Source organism: Gavialis gangeticus, unplaced genomic scaffold (genome assembly GCF_001723915.1).
Source record: "Gavialis gangeticus isolate Ggan-Ray unplaced genomic scaffold, GavGan_comp1, whole genome shotgun sequence".
Classification (NCBI taxonomy): domain Eukaryota; kingdom Metazoa; phylum Chordata; order Crocodylia; family Gavialidae; genus Gavialis; species Gavialis gangeticus.
The window spans coordinates 7,149,086-7,170,118 of NW_017729028.1; the positions used below are offsets into that span (position 1 = coordinate 7,149,086).

At 41.4% G+C, this 21,033-nt stretch overlaps 1 protein-coding gene across 1 annotated transcript in view; it reads right to left on the bottom strand.

The window, feature by feature from the left end:
- YWHAQ (tyrosine 3-monooxygenase/tryptophan 5-monooxygenase activation protein theta) overlaps positions 1 to 21,033 on the bottom strand; it is a 40,867-nt gene that overhangs the window by 6,104 nt on the left and 13,730 nt on the right. The window contains exons 2-4 of the mRNA XM_019520737.1: positions 5,494 to 5,617; positions 1,702 to 1,865; positions 1,312 to 1,407 (exon numbers count right to left, since the gene is read on the bottom strand). Coding sequence (XP_019376282.1) covers positions 1,312 to 1,407; positions 1,702 to 1,865; positions 5,494 to 5,617 — 384 coding nt within the window. The remainder of the gene's footprint in view (positions 1 to 1,311; positions 1,408 to 1,701; positions 1,866 to 5,493; positions 5,618 to 21,033) is intronic.

The following is a 21,033-nucleotide window of genomic DNA, read 5'->3' on the forward strand; positions in this document are numbered from 1 at the left end:
AAAAAAAAAAAAGAAAAAAAAAAAAAAAAAAAAAAAAATCACATCAACTTGCAGAGTTACTCATCTATCATTCATGTTAACCTGCCTGGCAGTCTCATTCCTAAGTCAAAAGCTACAGGCAAGAAGTTCTGAATGTGTTAAGTTTCGCACTATCCAGCTCTGCTTCCAGCCAGCACAGCCAACAGTAAGCGGCTTGCCACCTATGGAGGTACAGCTACCTACATAAAATTGTGCAGTCTTAAAATGGTTAAAATGGAGACAGTGCTAAGCAAATGCAAACCTAGATGTGCTTAATGTACAGTGCCAAGCTATGCATGTGGCCAATACGTAGTTTAACGAGTCTGTTTAACTGGTACTCAATAACTTCACATAAAACATCAAGATATCTTCCTTTAGCACAACTTTCTGCCTCAAAAGATGACAATTCATTTAATGGAAAATTAAGTATTCTCCGCCTTACAATTAAGGAGAAAATTCACTGCTCCTTGAGGGTATTCTAAAAAAAGAAAAAAAATCTAGCAAAATATCTCATTTATAAGGATAAGGAATATTGCTGGAACTGACAGTACCTTTGCTATAGGAAATCCAAGTGGAGCTATAAAGGAATGGAGACGTGTAAAAAGGTTTCTTGAGAAGGAAAGGGAGAATGACACTCCACGAGAATGAACTTTTAAGTGGATCCATAGTGCAGTGTGTTACAACTGTCAGAGACAATATTTTAATGAACTTAGGAGTCCTATCAAGTATAGATGTCTGTTCTTAATGTAACAGTTAATTCTTAAAATACTTAACTGAGCACCAGTTGACAAATCTAGTCACCAATTAGTAAATCAGCCAGTACTTTAATCTGGAATTTCACAGATATCAAAAAAACAAGTTTTGTCTCCGAGTTAGTGCCCAACAGGGTTCCTCAGTAGAAAGCCCCTAACTGGTGCAGAGTCATCCTTTTTCACACCTACCACCTTATCTGCCAAGTAAAAATAGCCTGCTGGTCTTATACTGCAGTAATTGTAAACAGGCTACTTTTGGCTACATAAAAGCCAACCAGCTCATGCTACCAATTCTGACCAAGTAGCCTGAAGCTGCCAGTCAGACAAATTTAACTTGAATGCAGCATAGAATGAAAAAACTAAAGTTAAATCAGATGTTACCTATTCATAATAAGACTATGATAATACAAAAAAGGGCTAAATATCAAGAGGTTCAGTGCTAGAGTGAAACAATGATTTCATTTCATCACATATATAAGGACTAATAACCATTACACATTTACTGCAATAGGGCCAACTGGAAGAAAAATATCTAACTTACTGTTAGGTTGTCTCTAAGCAACTGCATGATGAGAGTACTGTCTTTGTATGAGTCTTCATTCAGTGTATCAAGTTCTGCAATAGCCTCATCAAAAGCCTAGAATAATTAAGTCATCTTTAATTTTTATACAAAGTGAAATATGACTGCACACAAAGCAAACACTCAAATTTAACCTTTCAGTCAACTCAGGTACATTTAAAATTTTCAGTAACAAGTCAGAGTAAACTTAAGGTGACAGTGTCCCTTTAAAGCCATTGAAAATAAGATTTTACAAATCAAAACATGAAATAAAACTGGATTTACTGTACAGACTCTAGTAATTAATCAGTTTAGTGTCCATTACTCGCAATAAATTTTCACCCACATCCCAGAAAAGATAAAGCAACTTACTGTCTTAGCCAGCGTGCAGGCAAGCTCAGGGTTGTTGAGGATCTCATAGTAAAATACAGAAAAGTTAAGAGCTAGGCCCAAGCGAATTGGATGCGTCGGCTGCATCTCTTTCTTGCTGATATCAAACGCCTCCTGATAAGCTCCCTGTGAATTTTCTATTGTTTCTATTGAGAAAAACAGAAACATCAAGATTCAAACAGGGGTACAGGGAAAGCATATGCCTGACCAACACAGCTCCAAAATAAGAGGATTTTTGATCAAGAAAATGGTTTTAAACCCACTCAAACTGGTGCAATTATCAGCACTTTACAGATGGCAAGTTTATATCTGAAACATTACAGCAAAAAATCTGCGTTAGGTGGAACACAAGTTAGGAAATACAAGAACTGGGCTCTGATGTGTATACACACTGAGAACACCTCCTTACATAACTACATGCTACCACATCCTACCTCATTCATGAATAAGGACCTGCTCTGAGGAAGAAAGCAGCTCTCATGGTGAAGGCAGCTGTTGTCTATAGGATCCCCTGACCCGTTTGTGGAGGAATTTTGTATCATAACAGGGTGAAGCTGAAAGGCATGGGCCTAGGCCCACCCCTCCGGGTAAGGGGCAGGGAGGAGGGGGCTAGGAGCCAGGATCCTAACTAGTTTTAGGGGACATTACCATGAAATATCAAGGAAGGTAGAGAAGTTATTTGGCTAAAGCAAGACTCACAAGGGGGACTTGGGATGGGAAGGGGGAAGAGAGGAAAATGACCCCCCCCAACTTTCCACTGCTCCTCCAAGGCATAGAGCAAACAAAGCAGGGGATTTCAGGAAGAGAGAAAACATTCACAGGGCTAAGGCAGTTGAGCACCATTTCTACCAAAGGATCCCTGGGATACTGAGCCAGCAGGCTGGAGAAAAATAAAAATCGATTTTAATTTAAAAAATAAATTTTAAAGTATGTCACAATCAATATTATCTTCAGTTTTCACCATGGAGCAAATGCTGGCACTTTTGGAAAAGTCAGCATTTCCTGTTTGTTACGCACAGTGGCTTTTGCACTAATTACTTTCAATTTTCCTAGCAGGTGCCAAGAATATTTTCTTCATTTAGATTATTCATAGATAAGAAAATGACTAGGAGTGGAAATGAAAGAAAAGCTTGTTTTAGCCTTTCCAATCTATGAATAAAAACAGGTGAGAATAAGCTCTACGAACTAAAGGATAAAAGGGCCAGATATTATATATCTAAAAGATACAAAGATTCCTACTGGGATTTCTAAAGGCACGGAAGTAAGTTATGGAAAAAGTTTATCGTTAAAAATGGGAAACACCTAGTTCATGTACCGAATGAAGTGATCCTTTGGAAAAAGTAGTACGTGTAAGCCTTTAATTACAGTATCATATGCATATACCTATATGCACAAAGAGACTGAGAATTAACCTTAAGTCTCACATGTCTTAATTTTCAAATTACCTAATTGTGCAATACCAATTATATTCTTTTAAAGTAGATTTGTGTATGTCTAATTTTCCAGGTTCTCCTTGTACAGAAAAAGAGAGGGAATAAACACCTTATTCACCTCTACAGGAAAACTGTTCTTGCAAAATCTAAAAGTTGAGTTTGTTTTTGGGGAGTTTTTAATATGCACACTGCAAAAGCAAAATCTTCATCTCATCACTCCTAAACATAACTGTATTGGCTAACTTGCTCGAGGCAAGGAACAAAGACATCTTGCAGTCTGGGACCATGCTGTGGCCACCATATTCTCTATGCTTTCTACAGGAAACAAAAGGGTGGTTGAAATGCAGGGGTAGCCTCAGATACTAATGCTGCAAACCTGATCTAGAAAGCATATCTATTAAGAGAGGAATGCGTGTGGCATTTCTCCAAGAGCAGGCTCTTTGCATAGAAGAAAACAATATCAGACAACTTTATAGTTCAAGAGATACAGAGGTCTGTACGTTTTGAACTCAAGAAGATTTTAAACCAAAATTAAATGGGAGCAACTTGTGTTTAGACAGCCATTGTGGTTCTAAGTTTGCCGAATTTAAAATGTAGGTCAGAATATTACTGTGGATACTGAACCAAATGTTCAGTCTGACTGCATTTAGATAAGGTCTATGAAGCTCACCTATTATTGCTGTAACAAACTTTGACTTTCTGCTACTCTTACTTAGTAGGGGATAAAGGATTTAAAATTTCAGAAGCAATTCTCAGTTCACCAGCTCCTCCTAGTAGCACTGTAAATTTGGATACATTTAAATTTAAGGACCTGTTCAGACCCTGTGAAAGGTACTTGGTACAAATGAGAATCAGCTCTGTCCTATTACCACTTTTTTTTTTTTAAAAGGCCATTCATTTTCCCCCATTGTCAGTAAACTGTTTCGTTTGAGCTAGTGTCAGTCGCTCAGGAGTTTCATCAGATCCTGATAGCCAAATTTCCCTTCAGTCTTGGGATAGCCCCCAAGACTGATACATATTTTGTGAACATATCTTGTTTTTCACAGCAGTCACTAGCATCTAGTCACCTTGCAAGATAATTCTGTCCCTCACTGCAGTACGTATTTCTGTATATCTAGTTTTGAACACTATTCTGGGGAGCAGCTTTCTAACGTGACCATCTGTGCAACTGTACTGACAAAGAAGATGTAGACTGCAAATGTTTTTTGGATGGACAGTATCAAGTGACAGGCTGTTTCTTCCGACCCCATTAGTGAAATCTTACACCCACTGAGGCATAGGCGACTGGTGCCTCCAGTGGCCAGTCAGAAGCACGAGCAGTGTTCCCAGAAGTGCCAGCGGCGCTTCTCCTGGTGCTCCCACTCTCCGGCTGGCACTTATGGGGGGGCACCGGCATTCCCGCCTGCCTGTTGCCTAACCGGGGAGTGCTGGCTGCCAGGGGGCACACCAGTGCTCTCATGGGGTGCATGTGCAGCCCCTACATGTCACCGCTGTACTGAGGGTTACAAAGCCTATGCTTCTGCTGGTCCAGAAGCAAGAAAAACTAGAATCAAAAGGTAGTACACTACCTAATACTATCCAAGAGATCTAAACTGGACAGTTTACTTTTGCCTATTCAATCATACGTGGAGGTTGACAGCATCACCATTCTTACAGACTTTAGAAAGCTAGCAGAGGGAGGGAAGAAGCAGCTGCTTCTGTCCATCTAATCCAGAGGTTCCCAGCCACCAGGCCATGAAGGGCTGGCTACCAAGCCATGGCATGAGCCCCCAGTTCAGACCCCCATTTGCCTGCCTGGGCAAGCAACTTCCACCACCAGCAGTCATGTGTGGGGTTAAAGCTGGACAGTGGGGCAGCCTTGGGGAGGCAGCAGCTCTGTGCACCCCATCCTAATCCCGTACCAGTCCACAGTATAAAAAAGGTTGGGAACCACTGGTCTAATCTATATCTTGTTAGGTGTTCCTGGTAAGTGAGGTCCTATGCCCACAATTACAGCATCTCTACTCTTTTGCTTAAGCCACTGATAACATTTTACCTTCAGTCTGGAAAATTTTGGATAAGCTGTTCTCCACAAGATCCACTTAGAAAGACTACCAGCCTGCACTCCAGTGCACTATGTGATCAGGCTTTCATCAAATTAGAACATGAAAATCCAACGAAACTTTGGAAATTGGCATGGTTCTCAGATCCAAACCCAGGCCCTCCCCCTTTTACTGCACTGCGTAAGAGTCAATTGTGTAAGTTAACATGTGCAAACCCTTTTAGATCACTTTTCTTCTCCTGTCATCCTAAAAGGAAGCGTGCTTTCTATCATGCTCAGAGTAGCTCACAGTAGACTTACGTTTTCTGTCATCTCCACATGCAACTTCAGCAAGGTATCGGAAGTAGTCGCCCTTCATCTTCAGGTAGAAGACTTTGCTCTCTGGATTAGTTGCATTAGCTATTAAATATTTGTCCAACAGCTCCTGAAACAGGAATAAAAGACATTGAAATTTTGCAGGAGTTGCAAAAGAAGACCGAGACTGGTAATAGATAACATGAGCTAAGCACTTCAGGTGAGGAATATTAATAAAAAACAGCCAGAAATCCTTTATCAATGTTTTTTGGTGCATCTTGGAGAGTAAAATGTACTATACAAAGAAGAATATTACAAAGAACTCTTCTTAAAAAGTCTCAACTTGAAGGCATTGTCAACTAAAAAGCTGTTGAAAGCAGGAGTTAGAAAACTGTAGCAGACATTGAATATTTTCAAATTCAGTCATTACAAAACTACAGAAATATGATTTTGTTTTGTAGTTTTCCTAATTAATGTTCATTAGACTGTTATGATCAAACATTTTAGATTGGCTAATTTTCAACTGCCACTGGGATGACGCTGTCCAGTCAGCACGACATCCAGATTCAACCGAAACCTTACATCCCACAGAGTGCTTCTAAGCCTCACACTCCTAAAGCGAACCTCCAAATATAAACCAGTTTTTGCCTACAAAATACAGCAGTAGCCTGAAATAACCAAGTAATTTCCATGTAGTTTTAAAACCTAGGGACAGTTTATGGGCACAAAAATTCAGATTTGGGCTCACATTCTGAACACAGTTATAGTGGACAATATACATTCAGAGTTTAAGACCAGAAGAAGTAATAAGGAAGCAGATCTGACCTCTTGCATACTGCAGGACCCAGGTACTGAGGCCACTAGAACTTCTCTTTATAGAAAGAGCAAAAAAAGGAGTTTTAATCACTTTTTTTTTTTTTTTTTTAAAGTTTAGAAGGGAAGTGCCTAACTTCAAATTTCCAATTCACTTTTTAGGCACATATTTGCATTATGTCATTTTCCAAACAGATTAACAAGCCATCCCTTTCGTGCCTGGTGCTTTCTCTGCATAAAAAGGCATTAATAAGCTTATTAAGCTGAACTCTGTCTTTTTTGATAAGTCAAGATCCTTAAGTTTCACTACAGGGCATTTTCTGTAGCCCTCAAGCCATCTGTGGCTTATTCTGACCTCTTCATTTTTTCAGTGTCCTCTCCAAAAGATGTAGATCCTGAAATGGTATATACATTCTGGTATCAGTTTCACAGGTACCACAGGAAGAAGAGGGAAATCTCTCTCCTCACCATCCCTATTCATACAACCAGAGTACATTAGTTCTTTTGGAAACATCATCCTAAGAGCCTGCATTGAGCCGCTTGTCCAGCTTCAACCCCTGGAGTCTAGACCCTTCTCAGAAAAGTCACCAAATTTCAGAATCCGGTTCCATGTTAAGCAGGTTTGGCAGCAGTCTTTGTTCTTAAACATATAACTCTTTACTTGGTTGTATTAAAACCACAACCTGTTTGAAAAGAGACTACAAGTGAATTGGCCAGAGCACCCCTCAAACAGTACTTGTGACTCCTGGGGGCATGTTATTCAGACCTACCAATTGAAAATATTTGTTTCTTGTAGAGATGTAAAATCTTCCTTTGTTATTTCTGTAATACATATATATCTTCCTGCTCCTTTCTAAACGCAGAACATATGTATTTATTGAATGCTTCTGTGCTCTCTGCATCATTAACCACCTTCTTGGCAGTGGGCCTGCCTGTTACATCATTAGGATTTTTGTTCCTAATACGCTAAAAGTCTGTGACCCTTAGTCTCGTCAGCAATTGCTCCCTCCACCCCTTATACATGTTCTAAACTTCTAATACATATAATCAGAAAACTAAGTTCCTTTCCTTTTCCATCAGCTCTATATTGCTTTTTGCTAATTACTGCTTTCATTTAGTCACCGAGGCACAACAGACCTTGAAATAAGACTGTCCTATGTCTTCAAAACTGAACTCTCCCATACCAGAGTATTTCTGCACAGCAACTTCTGCTCTGGAGACTACAGAGATTAAGCACGTTAGAGAGCCCAGGGCCTGCTGTTGTAGCACCTTGCAGGCTGCATGCAGCCTGCAATCTGGGAAGTCCCCTGTACTCATAGGCAAGAGATTTGAGCTCTAGGCTCACCAAGCCATCAACCCCACAGTATGGCAGCAGCACAACGTTCTAGCAATGAATGCAGATTTTGCTGTAAATCACTCCTAAAGAAGCTACACTACAAGAAGCTTTAATTCCTTCTTCTGATAAACACTGGGATCAGAAACAAGGTTTCCATTATTTTTAAAAAGTTTAATTATTGCAATGAGTAATACTGCACAAGGCTGAAACACCAAAGGAATTACACAAATGATTTTTGCCCCCAAGGGACAGTACTACACATACAGCATCTACCAATTAGTAGTTGCTACTTATATGCTACCCAGGCTTTGAGAGACTACCCTGTGAAGGTTAACGAGCTCCACTATGCCTCTAGATTACTAACATTGTTCAACACAGCAGCCTTGGCCTGAGGACACGAGTTTAGAAATCTACTTCACCCCTGTTCAGCTGCTTTTTAAAAAAGCTGTTATTACAAAAGTTTTCAAAAAGCTGCAAACTGTAGCCAGTTCAAGACTATGCTCGTTATTAACATTTCAATTCAATTGTCAATCCAAATTCATGAAATGGAGACAAACTTGGGAAACATAAGTTTTAAAATTTACACTACAATTGCTTAATAACCTATTTATTAGCCCAAAGATAGAAAATATTCATTTTGCCCTATAGCACAGCTAGTCAAAACAGGCCATTGCAAGTATAGTGAAACTTGCCACTGTCTGCTGCAGTGCCACTAAAATTTACTGTGCAATACAAATAAAGGGTCATGAAGTGCATCTGACAATCTAATGTGTTTGCAGCCATTTTTAAACTGCTGCCTGGAAGGTATTACATGAATATAGGTTTGTTTAGACTATGGAATTTTCCCAGTTTTGCTATAGAGTTACTCTTCAATTTCCATGTACTCTGTGTTTGCTATACAGAGGAAGTACGGCAGACAGCTCCAGACATGCAACCTTCCCTTCAGCGTGATTCATCAAAGGCTCCAACTACTAGATCTTATTACTTGTATGTTACAGAAGTTACTAGACACTGAAGCAAGAGGAGAAAAGAATGAGATATCAGGGCCCCAACATCCTTCCATATGAAAAGACCCTACACATTTCTTTTTTTTTTTTCTCATTAGAAAGAACACTTCAATCAGAGTGGGTTTGATTTAAATTAAATTGATTTAAATCATGATATAAATCACTGTTCAGGAAGCCTCAATTTAAACCACCGTTTTCTACAAGAAGTGGATTCTTGCTGTTTAATATTCTTTCTTCATTTTTCTTGAAACTTTGCACTTTTAGAGGTAAGGGCTTGACACTGTATACAAACTTGCAGAGACACGAGAGGGCTGACAGATAGGTAATCAGGTCTAATCTCTAGGGGTGCACCAATAAAGATTTTTTGGGTCCATACCGATGGCAATTATTAATAAGCCATATTGGCCAATATGGATGTATGCAAACCTGGCAGCTTGGAGAGTAGCATCCAGCTGGTAAGTTTGTTGGGGCAAGTGGGGGGGTGGGGAGGAGCAGGACAGACTGAGGCCCTCACAGTGAGGGAGGAGTGGGGCTTGTGAGGCATGGGATATAGCCACAAGCTGCTTGTCTGGGAGGCTGGTGGCAGCTACTATCAGGGGAGGCATAGGGGGCACATGCTCCCCAAATCTGTGTATGGGGTGAGGGCAGGCTGAGGGCAGAACCAGGCTCCTCCTTGTGGGGGAGGGGAGGCTGGGCCGGGGCTGCACTTGGGGCAGACAGTGGCAGCACTGGGACAGGGGAGTTCGGGGGAGCTATGGCAAATTTGGGGGTGACTGGCACACCCCACAGCCACCCTTCGCAGCGCTGCCACTACACCCCCCAAAGCACAACCGTGGCCGAAACCTCCTGCAGGGAAGAGCCCAGCGCTGACCCTGGCCACAGCCCACTCTTGCCCTGCACACAAATCCAGGGAGCACCCAGTAGTGGGAACCACCTCCCCCTTCCTGGGCCCCCAGATGAGCTGCTCATGGCTCCAGCCTGCACCCCGCCCTGTCCCTGCCCCACTCCCTCCCTTACCACATGGGCCTCAATCTGAATCCCCACAACAGACTTACCGGCTGGCCACAGCTCTCCAAACTGCCCACGCACGTAGCATTTATCAGTGACATTATCAGCCACGTGAGTCAAAAAAAAAAGTCCATTGTTGATAATGACATCAATTTTTCTTTATCGATGTCAATACCATTGCAACGTAGATTATTACACAGTCCGGTGGGTGGAAAATTGGCTTATGGGAGGCACGCAGACAGTGGTTGTGATGGATGGGTCGGTTTCTACCTGGAGAAATGTGGGCAGTGCAGTCCCCCCAAGGCTCTGTCCTGGGACTGGTACTGTTCAATATCTTCATCAGTGACTTGGATGAGGGAGTAGAAGACACCCTGTCCAAGTTTGCAGATGACACCAAACTATGGGGGGAGGTAAACAACTGGCAGGCAGGGTGCGAATCCAGGCAGATCTGGACAGGCTGGGGAAGTAGGTGGAACAGAATAAGATGCAGTTTAACAAAAATAAGTGCCATATGTTGCACCTAGGGAGGAAGAATTATCAGCACTCCTATAGTTTGGGAGGAATCATTCTAAGTAGCACAACTGTGGAAAAGGATCTCAGAGTCGTAGTTGACTCCAAAATGAATACGAGTCACCAATGTGATGAAGTAAAGCTAACCGCACTCTTTCTTGCATAAGTAGGTGCATCACACAGACCTAAGGAGGTGATACTTCCCCTCTATGCGGCATTGGTCAGGCTGCAGCTGGAGTACTGTGCCCAATTTTGGGCACTGCACCTCAGGAGGGATGTAGATAACCTGGAAAGGGTTCAGAGGAAGGCCACCTGTCTGATGGCTCGTGGGGTTTGGGAGAGACCTTGTTTCCCCTAACGCCCCCTGGCGTAACAAGGAATAACGGCCACAAGTTGTTGGAGAGTAGGTTTAGATTAGACATCCGCAAGAACTACTTCACAGTTAGGGCGGCTAGGATCTGGAACCAACTTCCAAGGGAAGTGGTGCTGGCTCCTACCCTGGGGGTCTTTAAGAGGAGGCTTGATGCCTACCTAGCTGGGATCATTTCAGCCCAGTTTCTTTTTTCCTGACCTGGCAGGGGGTCGGACTTGAAGATCTATAAGGTCCCTTCCGACCCTACTTCTATAATTCTATGATAGACCCTTCAGCACTTAAACCATGACAGCAGTAGGGGCTGAAATAAATAGTGATGTTGTTGAATTGGCTTTTGCCTTCTAACAGGTGAAGACTTAGCATAAACAATAATTTTGGGCTTATTATAAGAAATACCACAGTTATATATCGGAGCGTGCATACACACCCACCAATCACAGTAGACACCTACTGCTTTGCATTTCTGACACCTGATATTTCAGTGACAAAGAAGATGACAGAAATGACATTTCAGAAATAATTCCCTAGAACATCTCTTAGTCTCACAAGCCACAGGAACAAGAGATTTTGTCCACCATTCTCAGCAGGAAGACCAAAAAACACGTACATACGTATGTGTATTTTTTTGATAAAATTATGGTAAAATGCATACATGGTGGAAAATCTTAACTAGGCTGCCATGGCACCCAAGCCCACTGCCAGGAAATAAGAGATCACTCCTCTCACCAGGTGCCCAAGTGTCTCACAGAGAAGCCTCACCACAGTTGCTCACCACTCCTCATGTGAAGACAGAAAAGAAAAAAAAAGAAGTGCAAAGTTCAGTGACTTGTTCAAAGTTGCACAGCCAGGATCAAAACCCAGATCCTATAACTCTTTGATCCACCTACTCATATGTTTGTTGAAAAAGTAGGCATATCTATTTCATAATTTGTGGATGACTCATTTAAAAATTTACATTTCAGTGATGGTATGACCAGTAATAGGTTACAGGTGACATGAATGGTAAGCCCTCCCCCCCGTGACTTGTCACAATCTATATACATTAAATAGCTTATTCCAGAGGACAGATCATAGGGGTTGGTACCTCCCCATGTCAAAAGTTTCATTTACAGTCTACAGGAGAAGAAAGCAGATTGAAACAGTGGTCTGAAAGCTTCTGAAGTTGGAACAGGCAATGATACATAAACCCTAAAATGATAATCATTATGACAAAAGGTTATAAATTAAAAAAAATCTTCCACAGTGAATCCGTGTTCAACCAATTTATAATTAAAATGTATACAAAGGAAAATGGAAATCAGTGAATTGTTTGTAATCTATGCCCTCCGTTAATCTGTGCAATTACAGAAGCTAGGGGTGCAGCAATAGAGATTTTTGAGGCCGATACCTGATTTTTAAGGAGGCATATTGGCCGATACCGATCCAATTTCCGATACACAGCTCTTCAACTTGAAGAGCTGCATCCAGCTGGTAAGTCTGGTGTGGTGGAAGGGGAGGAAATGCAGCTGGGGCAGGCTCTGACCAGCCGGGGTGAGGAGGGGCACGAGAGAGCCACAAGAGGCTCATCTGGGGGGTGGCAGGGCATGTGCCCCCTGAATGTGTGGCGCAAGGTGGGCTGCAGCTACGGGCTGGGGCCATGGTGGGTGCAGGATGGATGCGCAACTCGTTGAGTGGGGAGGGGAGGTGGCTCCCACCACTCATCTAGGAGGAAGGGTGTGTGCCCCTGGATCTGCCCAGGTGCGAAAAGCCTGGCTCCAGCCCACCCCATGCAGATGTGGAGGCAGCCCCCCGCACTCCCAAATGAGCAGTGAGAGCAACAGCAGAAGCCACCAGATGAGCACTGGACGAGCTGTGTGCAGCGGCAAGAGCCGCCCCTCCCTTTCCATGTCTGTCCTGAACTTGCCCCGACCGGGCAGCCCCTGCCCCAACCCCACACCCTCCCTCACCATGGGGGACTTGATCTTCACCCCCCACACCCCTTTCACCACACCAGACTTTCCAGCTGCATGCAGCACTCCACACTGCCAGCTCTGCTCTTCACTGCCTATGTGCTTTACGCATGCACAGGCATTTAATCAGACAAATTAAAATCGGGCTGATTTCTAACACAGAAAATTTTCTTTATATTGGTACCAATCTAATATCAAAAACTGTTGCATCAGTGCACCTCTAACAAAAGCTTTAAAACATGAATGGTATCACACATGAAACTCATGCGACTGTCATTTTATTATTCAAGCTGACTAATACACCTTGGTTTACTTACCAAACTGAAGCATTACTGACAGACATTCATATTATGCAGTCTTGTGCCTTCCATGATCTCCACACCTGACAATAAAATCCCACACTACTCATGATGTACACATTAACCACATTTTACAGAAAGCCTAAAGAAATGAGTTGAATACACAAGACCAGTAAATCTGCTAAAGCCAAGATCAGCATTAAGTTCACCTGATTTCTAATCTTATACTCAAACTAGGCAATTCATAAAGAATGAAAGCACTAGAAAATGAAGGCATGTTAGGTGCTTACAAGTACAAAACCATTATACTCCCTAGCAAGAACATGGTACTTCCCCATCAGATGCACTGTGCATGGAATGCTGGTTTCTTGTAGCCTTCCACCTTATTCCTAATCATTAACAATACCATACCTGCCTTCAGCATGGCATCTCCCCTCTTTAATACAACAGGCAAGCTTATCCTACTGTCACATGCCAACACAAGAACACCATGCCCATTCTCCTTCCTTAAGGGATATGTTACAATAGTTGTTTGGTTTGTTTTTTTTTTTATTTAAAAATTGTCAGTTTGAATTTGCCTCAGGGGCTAGCACCTCTAACACACCTTATGCCAGTAAGAGGAGCTGGGATCCTGGCAGAAATCTGCTTGTCCCAAAGCAGAAAATCTCTTTCTTCCCTGAGGCACCTCAGCAGACTGACTCCTTTACATGCCAAATGAAAATGAACTTTCACTTGTCCTTTCTTGCTCTTTTCCCAGCTCTCTGTTCTCTAACTTGAAAACTGTCCCTGCTTTGTATCCTATATTCCTCCCATTCTCAAGCCTGAACACATGATTGCAGTATCAGATCAAGTGCACTAGCTTGAGTGAAAAACAGTAAGATTATAGTCATCACTATGTCCCAATCCTGTGAAGACAAAACATTCATGACTGCAGCCTTATGTCAAATGAACTTTGAAGGGATACTAGCAAAATCATTTCATATACTTTTTACCTGTATTATACACCTTAAACATACAGGTCCCGACCTCTATGCCTCCTGGCTAACAACCACTATTTTATGCCCATCCAGTCTTTTTCATCTGTTTCACTTCACCCTCTTGTTTAATTTGTAATCAGGTCATTCCTCTTATCTAAAGACCTCCGTGCAGATGTCTTATCTTAAAATAGGTTTGGATAGCAAAAAAGCTGCATGCTTGAACTTCACCCCCCAATCAGAACACACACCAGTCAGTTTGCCTCAACTCCATCCAGAAGTGAGAAGCAGGACAAAGATATTTAAATACCTCATGTTGTTTTCTCTTCTGCCAAACTTCAGAAAAAGCTTTTTGGTATTAAGATTCTTGTACTTCAGAATGTGCTAGTATTTTAACAAATCCACCCACCTTAGCAGTTACCTCCCAGAGCCTGGAATAGATGGAAAGGTTTTCCATCTGTGTTATCTTTAGTTTAACTTGGCCACTGATTTCAGTGAGAGAAGCAAAACTATTTTTTAATTCCAGAAATAGCTAGAGGAAAAATGAAGTAATCAGTAATGAGCTGACCCTGTCTATCTGCTGATCATCTAAATACATGAAAACTTAGCCTTATTTCAATGCACCATAGGTTTTGTGCTTGGCTCCCCAAGGATTTTGTAAAGGAGCCAAGTCCATTTCCAAATGTTCTCCATACTATAGCAACTTTCAGAATTGTACACACAGTACGCATATGGGTCCATTGTCTGCAGCACTTGAGTTATTTGATTTCAAGCTAGCAAAGGATGAGCCAGCCACACTGCTGGTCTATATTTACCTCTTCAACCCAAAGTTACTATTTTTGCACTACCAGAAATACAGTGCCTAGTTAAAAAGGCAAAGATTAGTCAGAGGTGCTAAGCGACAAGATGCACTCAACAATCTACTTATAATACAAGCTGTTTAAGTCAGTGTATACATTTCTTATTAGGCAGTCTGCTGGTGTTTAGAATCACTAGTGCAATACAATTATGTCCTGAATGAAATTAAATTTCTCTTGCAGTCAGATACTCAAGTCAAATTGCTTTAATGTAATGCTAGAGATGAAATGACCCAAGTCATTTATACTGACTCAGACAAGAAAATTCTTCACCTCTTCTCCGCACATTTGACCTGAAGATACTATTCTTTAAGTGAACATTTGAGTTTGTAAAAAGCTAGCCAAGGCTACTAAAACTTCAAATTCAGTATGTATTTTATAGGCAAGATCTTGAATCCCTATTGTTTACACTTTGGCAGACAAACTATACAGAAGAAAAGGCTTGTATTATTAGAGCTTCTGAAACCTCAGTATAATCAGCCAGTCCCTGGAAGGCTAGGTAGTGATCAGTTGTCAGTGCATATTTTTGCTCAAGAACCTAATTTCTGCAGTGTTCTTCATCCTCAGAAGAAGTAATAGATTTTTAGCGATCTCATGTTGAAACCAAGACTGAATTATATTGCAAGTGTCACCTCTGACACCCATAACTAAATTCTTAGCTGTTTGACAGTCAGCAAATATTTAAATCTTGAATGCAGGTCTATTTCCCTGCTGCGTACGTCAGAACTGAAGTCCATTTCAAGAGACAGTACTGACTACAGAATTATAAGTTATTGGTATTAGTTTTAAAACTGTTTTTCTAACTATATTCTTATCCTGCAAGTTGGTATTCAATGTCTCGCCCTCTAACCACAAGGACACTATTTAGGACAGAGCAAGTAGTTCCAAGAGTATTTGACAACAATGTAACAAGTATACCAGATATCTAGTTTCAACCTCTTGCAGTCCAAAGTAAACTATAGGACCTGGCAACCAACTCATCCTCTCAAAAATTAGTTAGAATAACATTAACAGTCTGTAGTTCAGTGGTTCCAAAAGGTTTGCTAGCACAGTGGTCAATGTGGATTTAGAGCTCTTCCAGTTATCCATGTATTCACAAATTACTTCATTTTCTTGGTCACCTAGCCAAAACAGTCTGAACGCCAGCTGTCTACTTTTAGGCTGGACCAGGCACTCTGAAGTCCCTGGATGACTGCAACTTTGGTGCATTCTAACATTAAGATGCCACTTCCTCGTCTTCTATTGGAAACGGGATAGAGACCCCAACCTCTAGAATTAAGTGAAGGCGAGGCCATCCTCCCAGGCTGAAGTTCTGTGCAACAATTTATTTTTTTGAAGATATTAAGAGAAGCCAGATCACAGGCCAAATTTAAATACTAAGCTTCTACCACTGCAAGCTTTAGTCAGTTTAGGTATCAACTAAAATTACTTTTCATGTAGTTCCCTTCCAATAGTAGTGATGTGACATTTATAGCAGTTTAAGATGACCTGAAAGTGTGCTGAAGAACCAGTCCTCAGTGGCATGGAAACAGGTGGGATGACTTAATCCATCCTTTCCATCTTGTCCTCGAATGCCTGCACAATTTCAAGAACTGGCAGCCAGTATTTAGGATGGGCCAAGAAGTAAGTATCTGGATTCTCACTTAAGAACGATGCACTGGAAGCTCTGCTTGCATGATGCCTGCCCACATTATTCCCAATTTAAGGCCAGATTAGCCTCATTCAGAATCACTTTATTGGTTACAGTTCTCTTAAACAGTAAGTTAGAAATTATTCAGTCCCAGAATAGCCACCTAAACCAGGAATTAAGAGATATGCAAATATGAGCTCTCCTTACAGTGAGTTTTACCAGAAAAAACTAAAGACCAACTGATAGAAAAACATTCAAGCTTTACAGAAGAGTCCTCAAGAGGATCCAGTTTCTGCTTAGCAATATGAAACAGACTCTTCAAAATAGTATTTTTAGTTTTGGTAAGTAACTGGATTCCATTACTTCTGCTAGGGAACCATACAATGGAGTGGAGATTTTTCAAAAAGGTTTCCTGATATCAAACATTTATTTTAATTTCATCCCAGCACTTGTACCATGCCAGCTTTTGTCACACCCTCCATGATTATTTTTATTCTTCAAAGATTTGAAAAAAAAAATCATGCTCCTCTTGGTAATTAAAGCTAAATTACACACAAAGTTCTCTCTTCAGACTCATGAACTCTTTCCATCTGCCATAAAATGCCAAGAAATGAACTGCTGAGGTCTTGCAAGGGCATAAGAGTTTAAACTAAACTGTCACTTCAAAAAAGGTTTTTACTCTTTAGTGGTAGAATTAGCTCATGAAATAGTGACTCAGCTTACACTGAACAAGACTGTACTGATTTAAATAAAAGGCATTTTTAAAACCATTTTATTTAAAGTTAATGCACAAAGCTGTGTGGCTACTTTTGTTAAACTATGCATATTTTAATTTCACTTAAATCAAACCTTAAACTGTAGAACTGGGCTGAAATTACTGAATGGAATTCAGTAAGTATTGTATTTGCGATAGAACAAACACATGCATAAATACAGACCAGGAAACAAACCAGGTAGGCCACAGTGCTACAGGAAAAAAAACAACTTGGTTATAGTGGTCCATAAGCCAAGAATGTGCTCATATTACATAAAAAGCAATAGTATACTGGGTTGTACTAACAGGACTATCACTTACAAGTCAAGGGAAGTGATTTTTTCTGCTCTATTTGGCATAGGTGAGGCCTCATCTAGAGCACTGTGTCCAGTTTGGGACACTGCTCTCTGCTGAACTCCTTTTCATTTACAAACGTCTTTATTGGAGAGCAATAAAGTGAGAGCTCTAAAAAACACGACCTATGAGAAAAAGCTGAACACTTGGGATTATTTAGTCCAGAGAAGAGAAGACTGAGGGAAGATCTGATGCACAGAGGGTGCATCTCCGTGTGCTTTAATGCACAGTAGCCTATTTTACTGTGCATTAAAGCATCATGTAAAAAATAGTGCAATTATACTACTGCACAGTACAATAGGCCACTGCACATTAAGCATCACTTAAAAAGTGCGCTTTCAGTACTGCACATTAGGGCATCTTAATGAACATTTATTTAGTACCTCACACTGGAGGTACTAAATTTAATGCACATTAGGAAAAATGCATTAATGCATGTGTAGAAGCGGCAAAAGAATGCTTAAACAGGGTGGTAACAGAGATTATACTCTCTGGTTGCAGGCAGAAACTGAAAGGAGCAATGGCTTTAAATTGCAAAATAGTAAAATTTAAGTTAGAGTATTAGGAAGATTCTCACCATAGGGGTGCTTAGCATTAAAACAGATTACCTAGAACGGTTGCAGAATCTTAGAATTTTAAGAAGAAGTTAGACACACATTTATTTGGAATAGTTTAGATCAGAAGTTAACAACCTATGACATGTGGGCCAGATCCACCCCACAGATATGAGACTTGAGCGGAAGGGGCTTCAGCTGCCCACCCACCTCTGACTTGAATTAGGTCAATCTGGCCCACAGCCTTAATGGCAACAGCTGATTTAGACAGGGATTATCCTACCTTGACCAGGGTGCTGGTCTACATAACCTCCTGAGGTCCCTTCCATCCCCATTTTCTAGTATTCAAAATAATTAAGTCTCTCAAGAAAGATAGTGTATACATAGATAATTAGATGAAAGACTGAAAAACTAAACAAATAAGGTTTTACAAAAATCTAAGTAACCTTCTCAAATCAGCTCAGTTTTGAGACTGCAAGGCTAAATGTAGTATTTCTGTAGCAGCATGTGCGCGCAGGACTTTCAACAAGATTAACTCCTGCACTAATGTGTACCAAAATAATGGCTGACCCAACATAGCGTGTGACCTGAAGTTAGCTGTGAAAATAAGGATCATGCAAGAGAGACATCTAGCCAGTAACTACCCCTCCCTGTATCAAAAAAACCAAAAAAAACTCCCAAAGACAACAGGAACAGCTTCCTAACATTATGATGAAAATATACACAGCTTGCTGGCATACAACTCTGTACAGGCTAGTTTACAATAACATAATTTGTCTTAAGTACTGAAGTAACAACAGGTGTAAACAGCCCCTTGGTTTAACCCAAAAGGATGTGCTGACAGGAAACTCGCTGTCACCACTGTCCAGGCTTCAAATGGTAGACAACCCATTTCCAGTCTTTTGCTATAGTAGGTAGAGCTTTTTTTGGAAGGCTCCTCTAGTCATTAATTTATTATACCAGCAAGTTTGAAAGGACTATTGAAACAATGTCTAAATTGAAGTTCAGAAGGGTTTTTAGAAGACCATAAGTTAATGTCATCTACAAACCCTGGGTATGAATGTTTCAGGCTTAAATTTATTTGGAAAAAAAAAAGAAAAGAAAAACTGCTTCCATGATATTATAACTAAATGATTCTATATTCACTATGGAAGTCTTCATCCACAGTTCCTTTATGAACACAGAGTATCCTGCAACAGGCTCTTTAACTTTACAGAAGTAGATTAAGTAAAATGCTTGAAGAAATAAGGATTATTCATTCATTCATTCAGAGGAACTCTCAGGAAGACACCATCTTGGTTTGTGAAAAATCAGCTTTACTAGACAGACATCTGAACACTGTATCACTAGCTAATAATATTGCTAGAAAAATTCAGATCAGTATTGCTGAAAGCTCAATGCACTAAATCTATGGCTACAAAAAAGGAAGTTAAGATGTACAGAAAATGAGGCAAAAGGCAGATTTCCATATGAACTAGATTAGATCAATCTATTCAGCAAATGTGGACATATGCAAGGCGTATGGAATATCTAGATGACACTTCTATTTACCACTAGCCAGCCACCAATAAATCAAAAGGTGAATTCACTTTTAGACAATACACAACTAGGATCAGAAAGTCCCACTGACAGCAACAGCAAAGAATTCAAAAAGAGGAAGCATTTACACACATGAAAAATGCAATTACATGAGACAGGAGTGTTTGAAGGAACTACTATAATAGAAAATATAATTAAAAATAAATAACCTATTACCTTCATCTGAAAAAGATCTGTATATTGATCAATATTGGACACAGGATACCTGACCTATTTGAACCTCTGATACAGTATGGACGTTTATGTTCTGCCTCAGTGATGCCATTTGAAAAGGTTCAATGGCCTAATTGAGTGCCTTTGTGGAAATATCCAGTATTAATATGTTTAGTTTAATTCTTGAAAGCTACTTATTTCAAATTAGTTCTTCAACACAGATCTTAAAAAATCCTATTTATGTTATATGTCAGGGCATCTTGTGAAGCTATATTTGACAATTTATGCTCACTTAAGTGATCAGCTATGCAAGTCAAAATGCCATTTGTTGAAATGCTAATGATTTTTTTTGGTTACCATTATCCAAAATTTTTCTAAATACCATTCATGCAAAGAAGAATTTTCTCCCCAGTCTACCATTGCCTTAAAAAGATGCATAAACTGATGGGCACCACAGACCAAGCAAGGATTTCATGATCACGCTTATTTGCCCTTGTTGGCTTAACCATCCGGTTTAAATGCCTACTTTGTAGAGGTGCACCAATATATTGGTCACATATCAGATTGGCACCAATAACAGGAAAATTAACATTTCTGGCACTCAACTTTTTTTGGCTGATGTCACTGTTAAATGCCATGTGCATGTGTGCAGCTGCAGCATGCATGCGGCCAGGAATGCAACCCAGCAGCTTGGAGAGCAGCCACCTGCTGCTAAGTCTGTGGGAGGGAGGGGCTATAAGTGGGAGATTGAGGCCCCCACAGTGAGGGAGGAGGGAGGCAGGGGCAGGCCCTGCCCAACCAAGGTGGTGAATAGGACCCCAGGTCTGGGAGTGGGATAGAGCCACAGGCAGCTCGTCCAGGGGGTGTGGAGGGGTGGGGAAGGAGGTGGTTCTCTGCCACTGCGTGCATGCCTGGCAGAGGCATGGAGGGCATGTGCACCCCATCAGATTTGTATGTGGGGTGAAGGCAGGCTGCCTGTTGTGGGCTCAGGGCCCGGGGCTGTACCAGCCTCTTCCCAACAGGGGGCTGGGCCGGCACTGGGAGGGGTGGCTATAGTCCCCCAAGCCTCCCTGGTGCTGCCTCCGCTCAGGGCACTAGGGCTTCAAAGGCAAATGTAGCAGAACAAAGTGCCCTAAGCAGGGGTGGTGCTAGGGGGAGTTTGGGGGGCTATATAGCCCCCCCAACCTCCATAGCCACCCCTCAGCACTGCCACCCCACACAGCTGAGCCCACAGACCCCCGCTGGGAAGAAATTTGCACAGCTCCTGGCCTCAAGACACTGTGGGTAGCCTGCCCTCGCTTTGCAAACACACATGCCCCCCCGTCGCCCCGACTATGTGCCAAGCGGCAGGGAGTCACCCCCTCCTCCCCACCCCC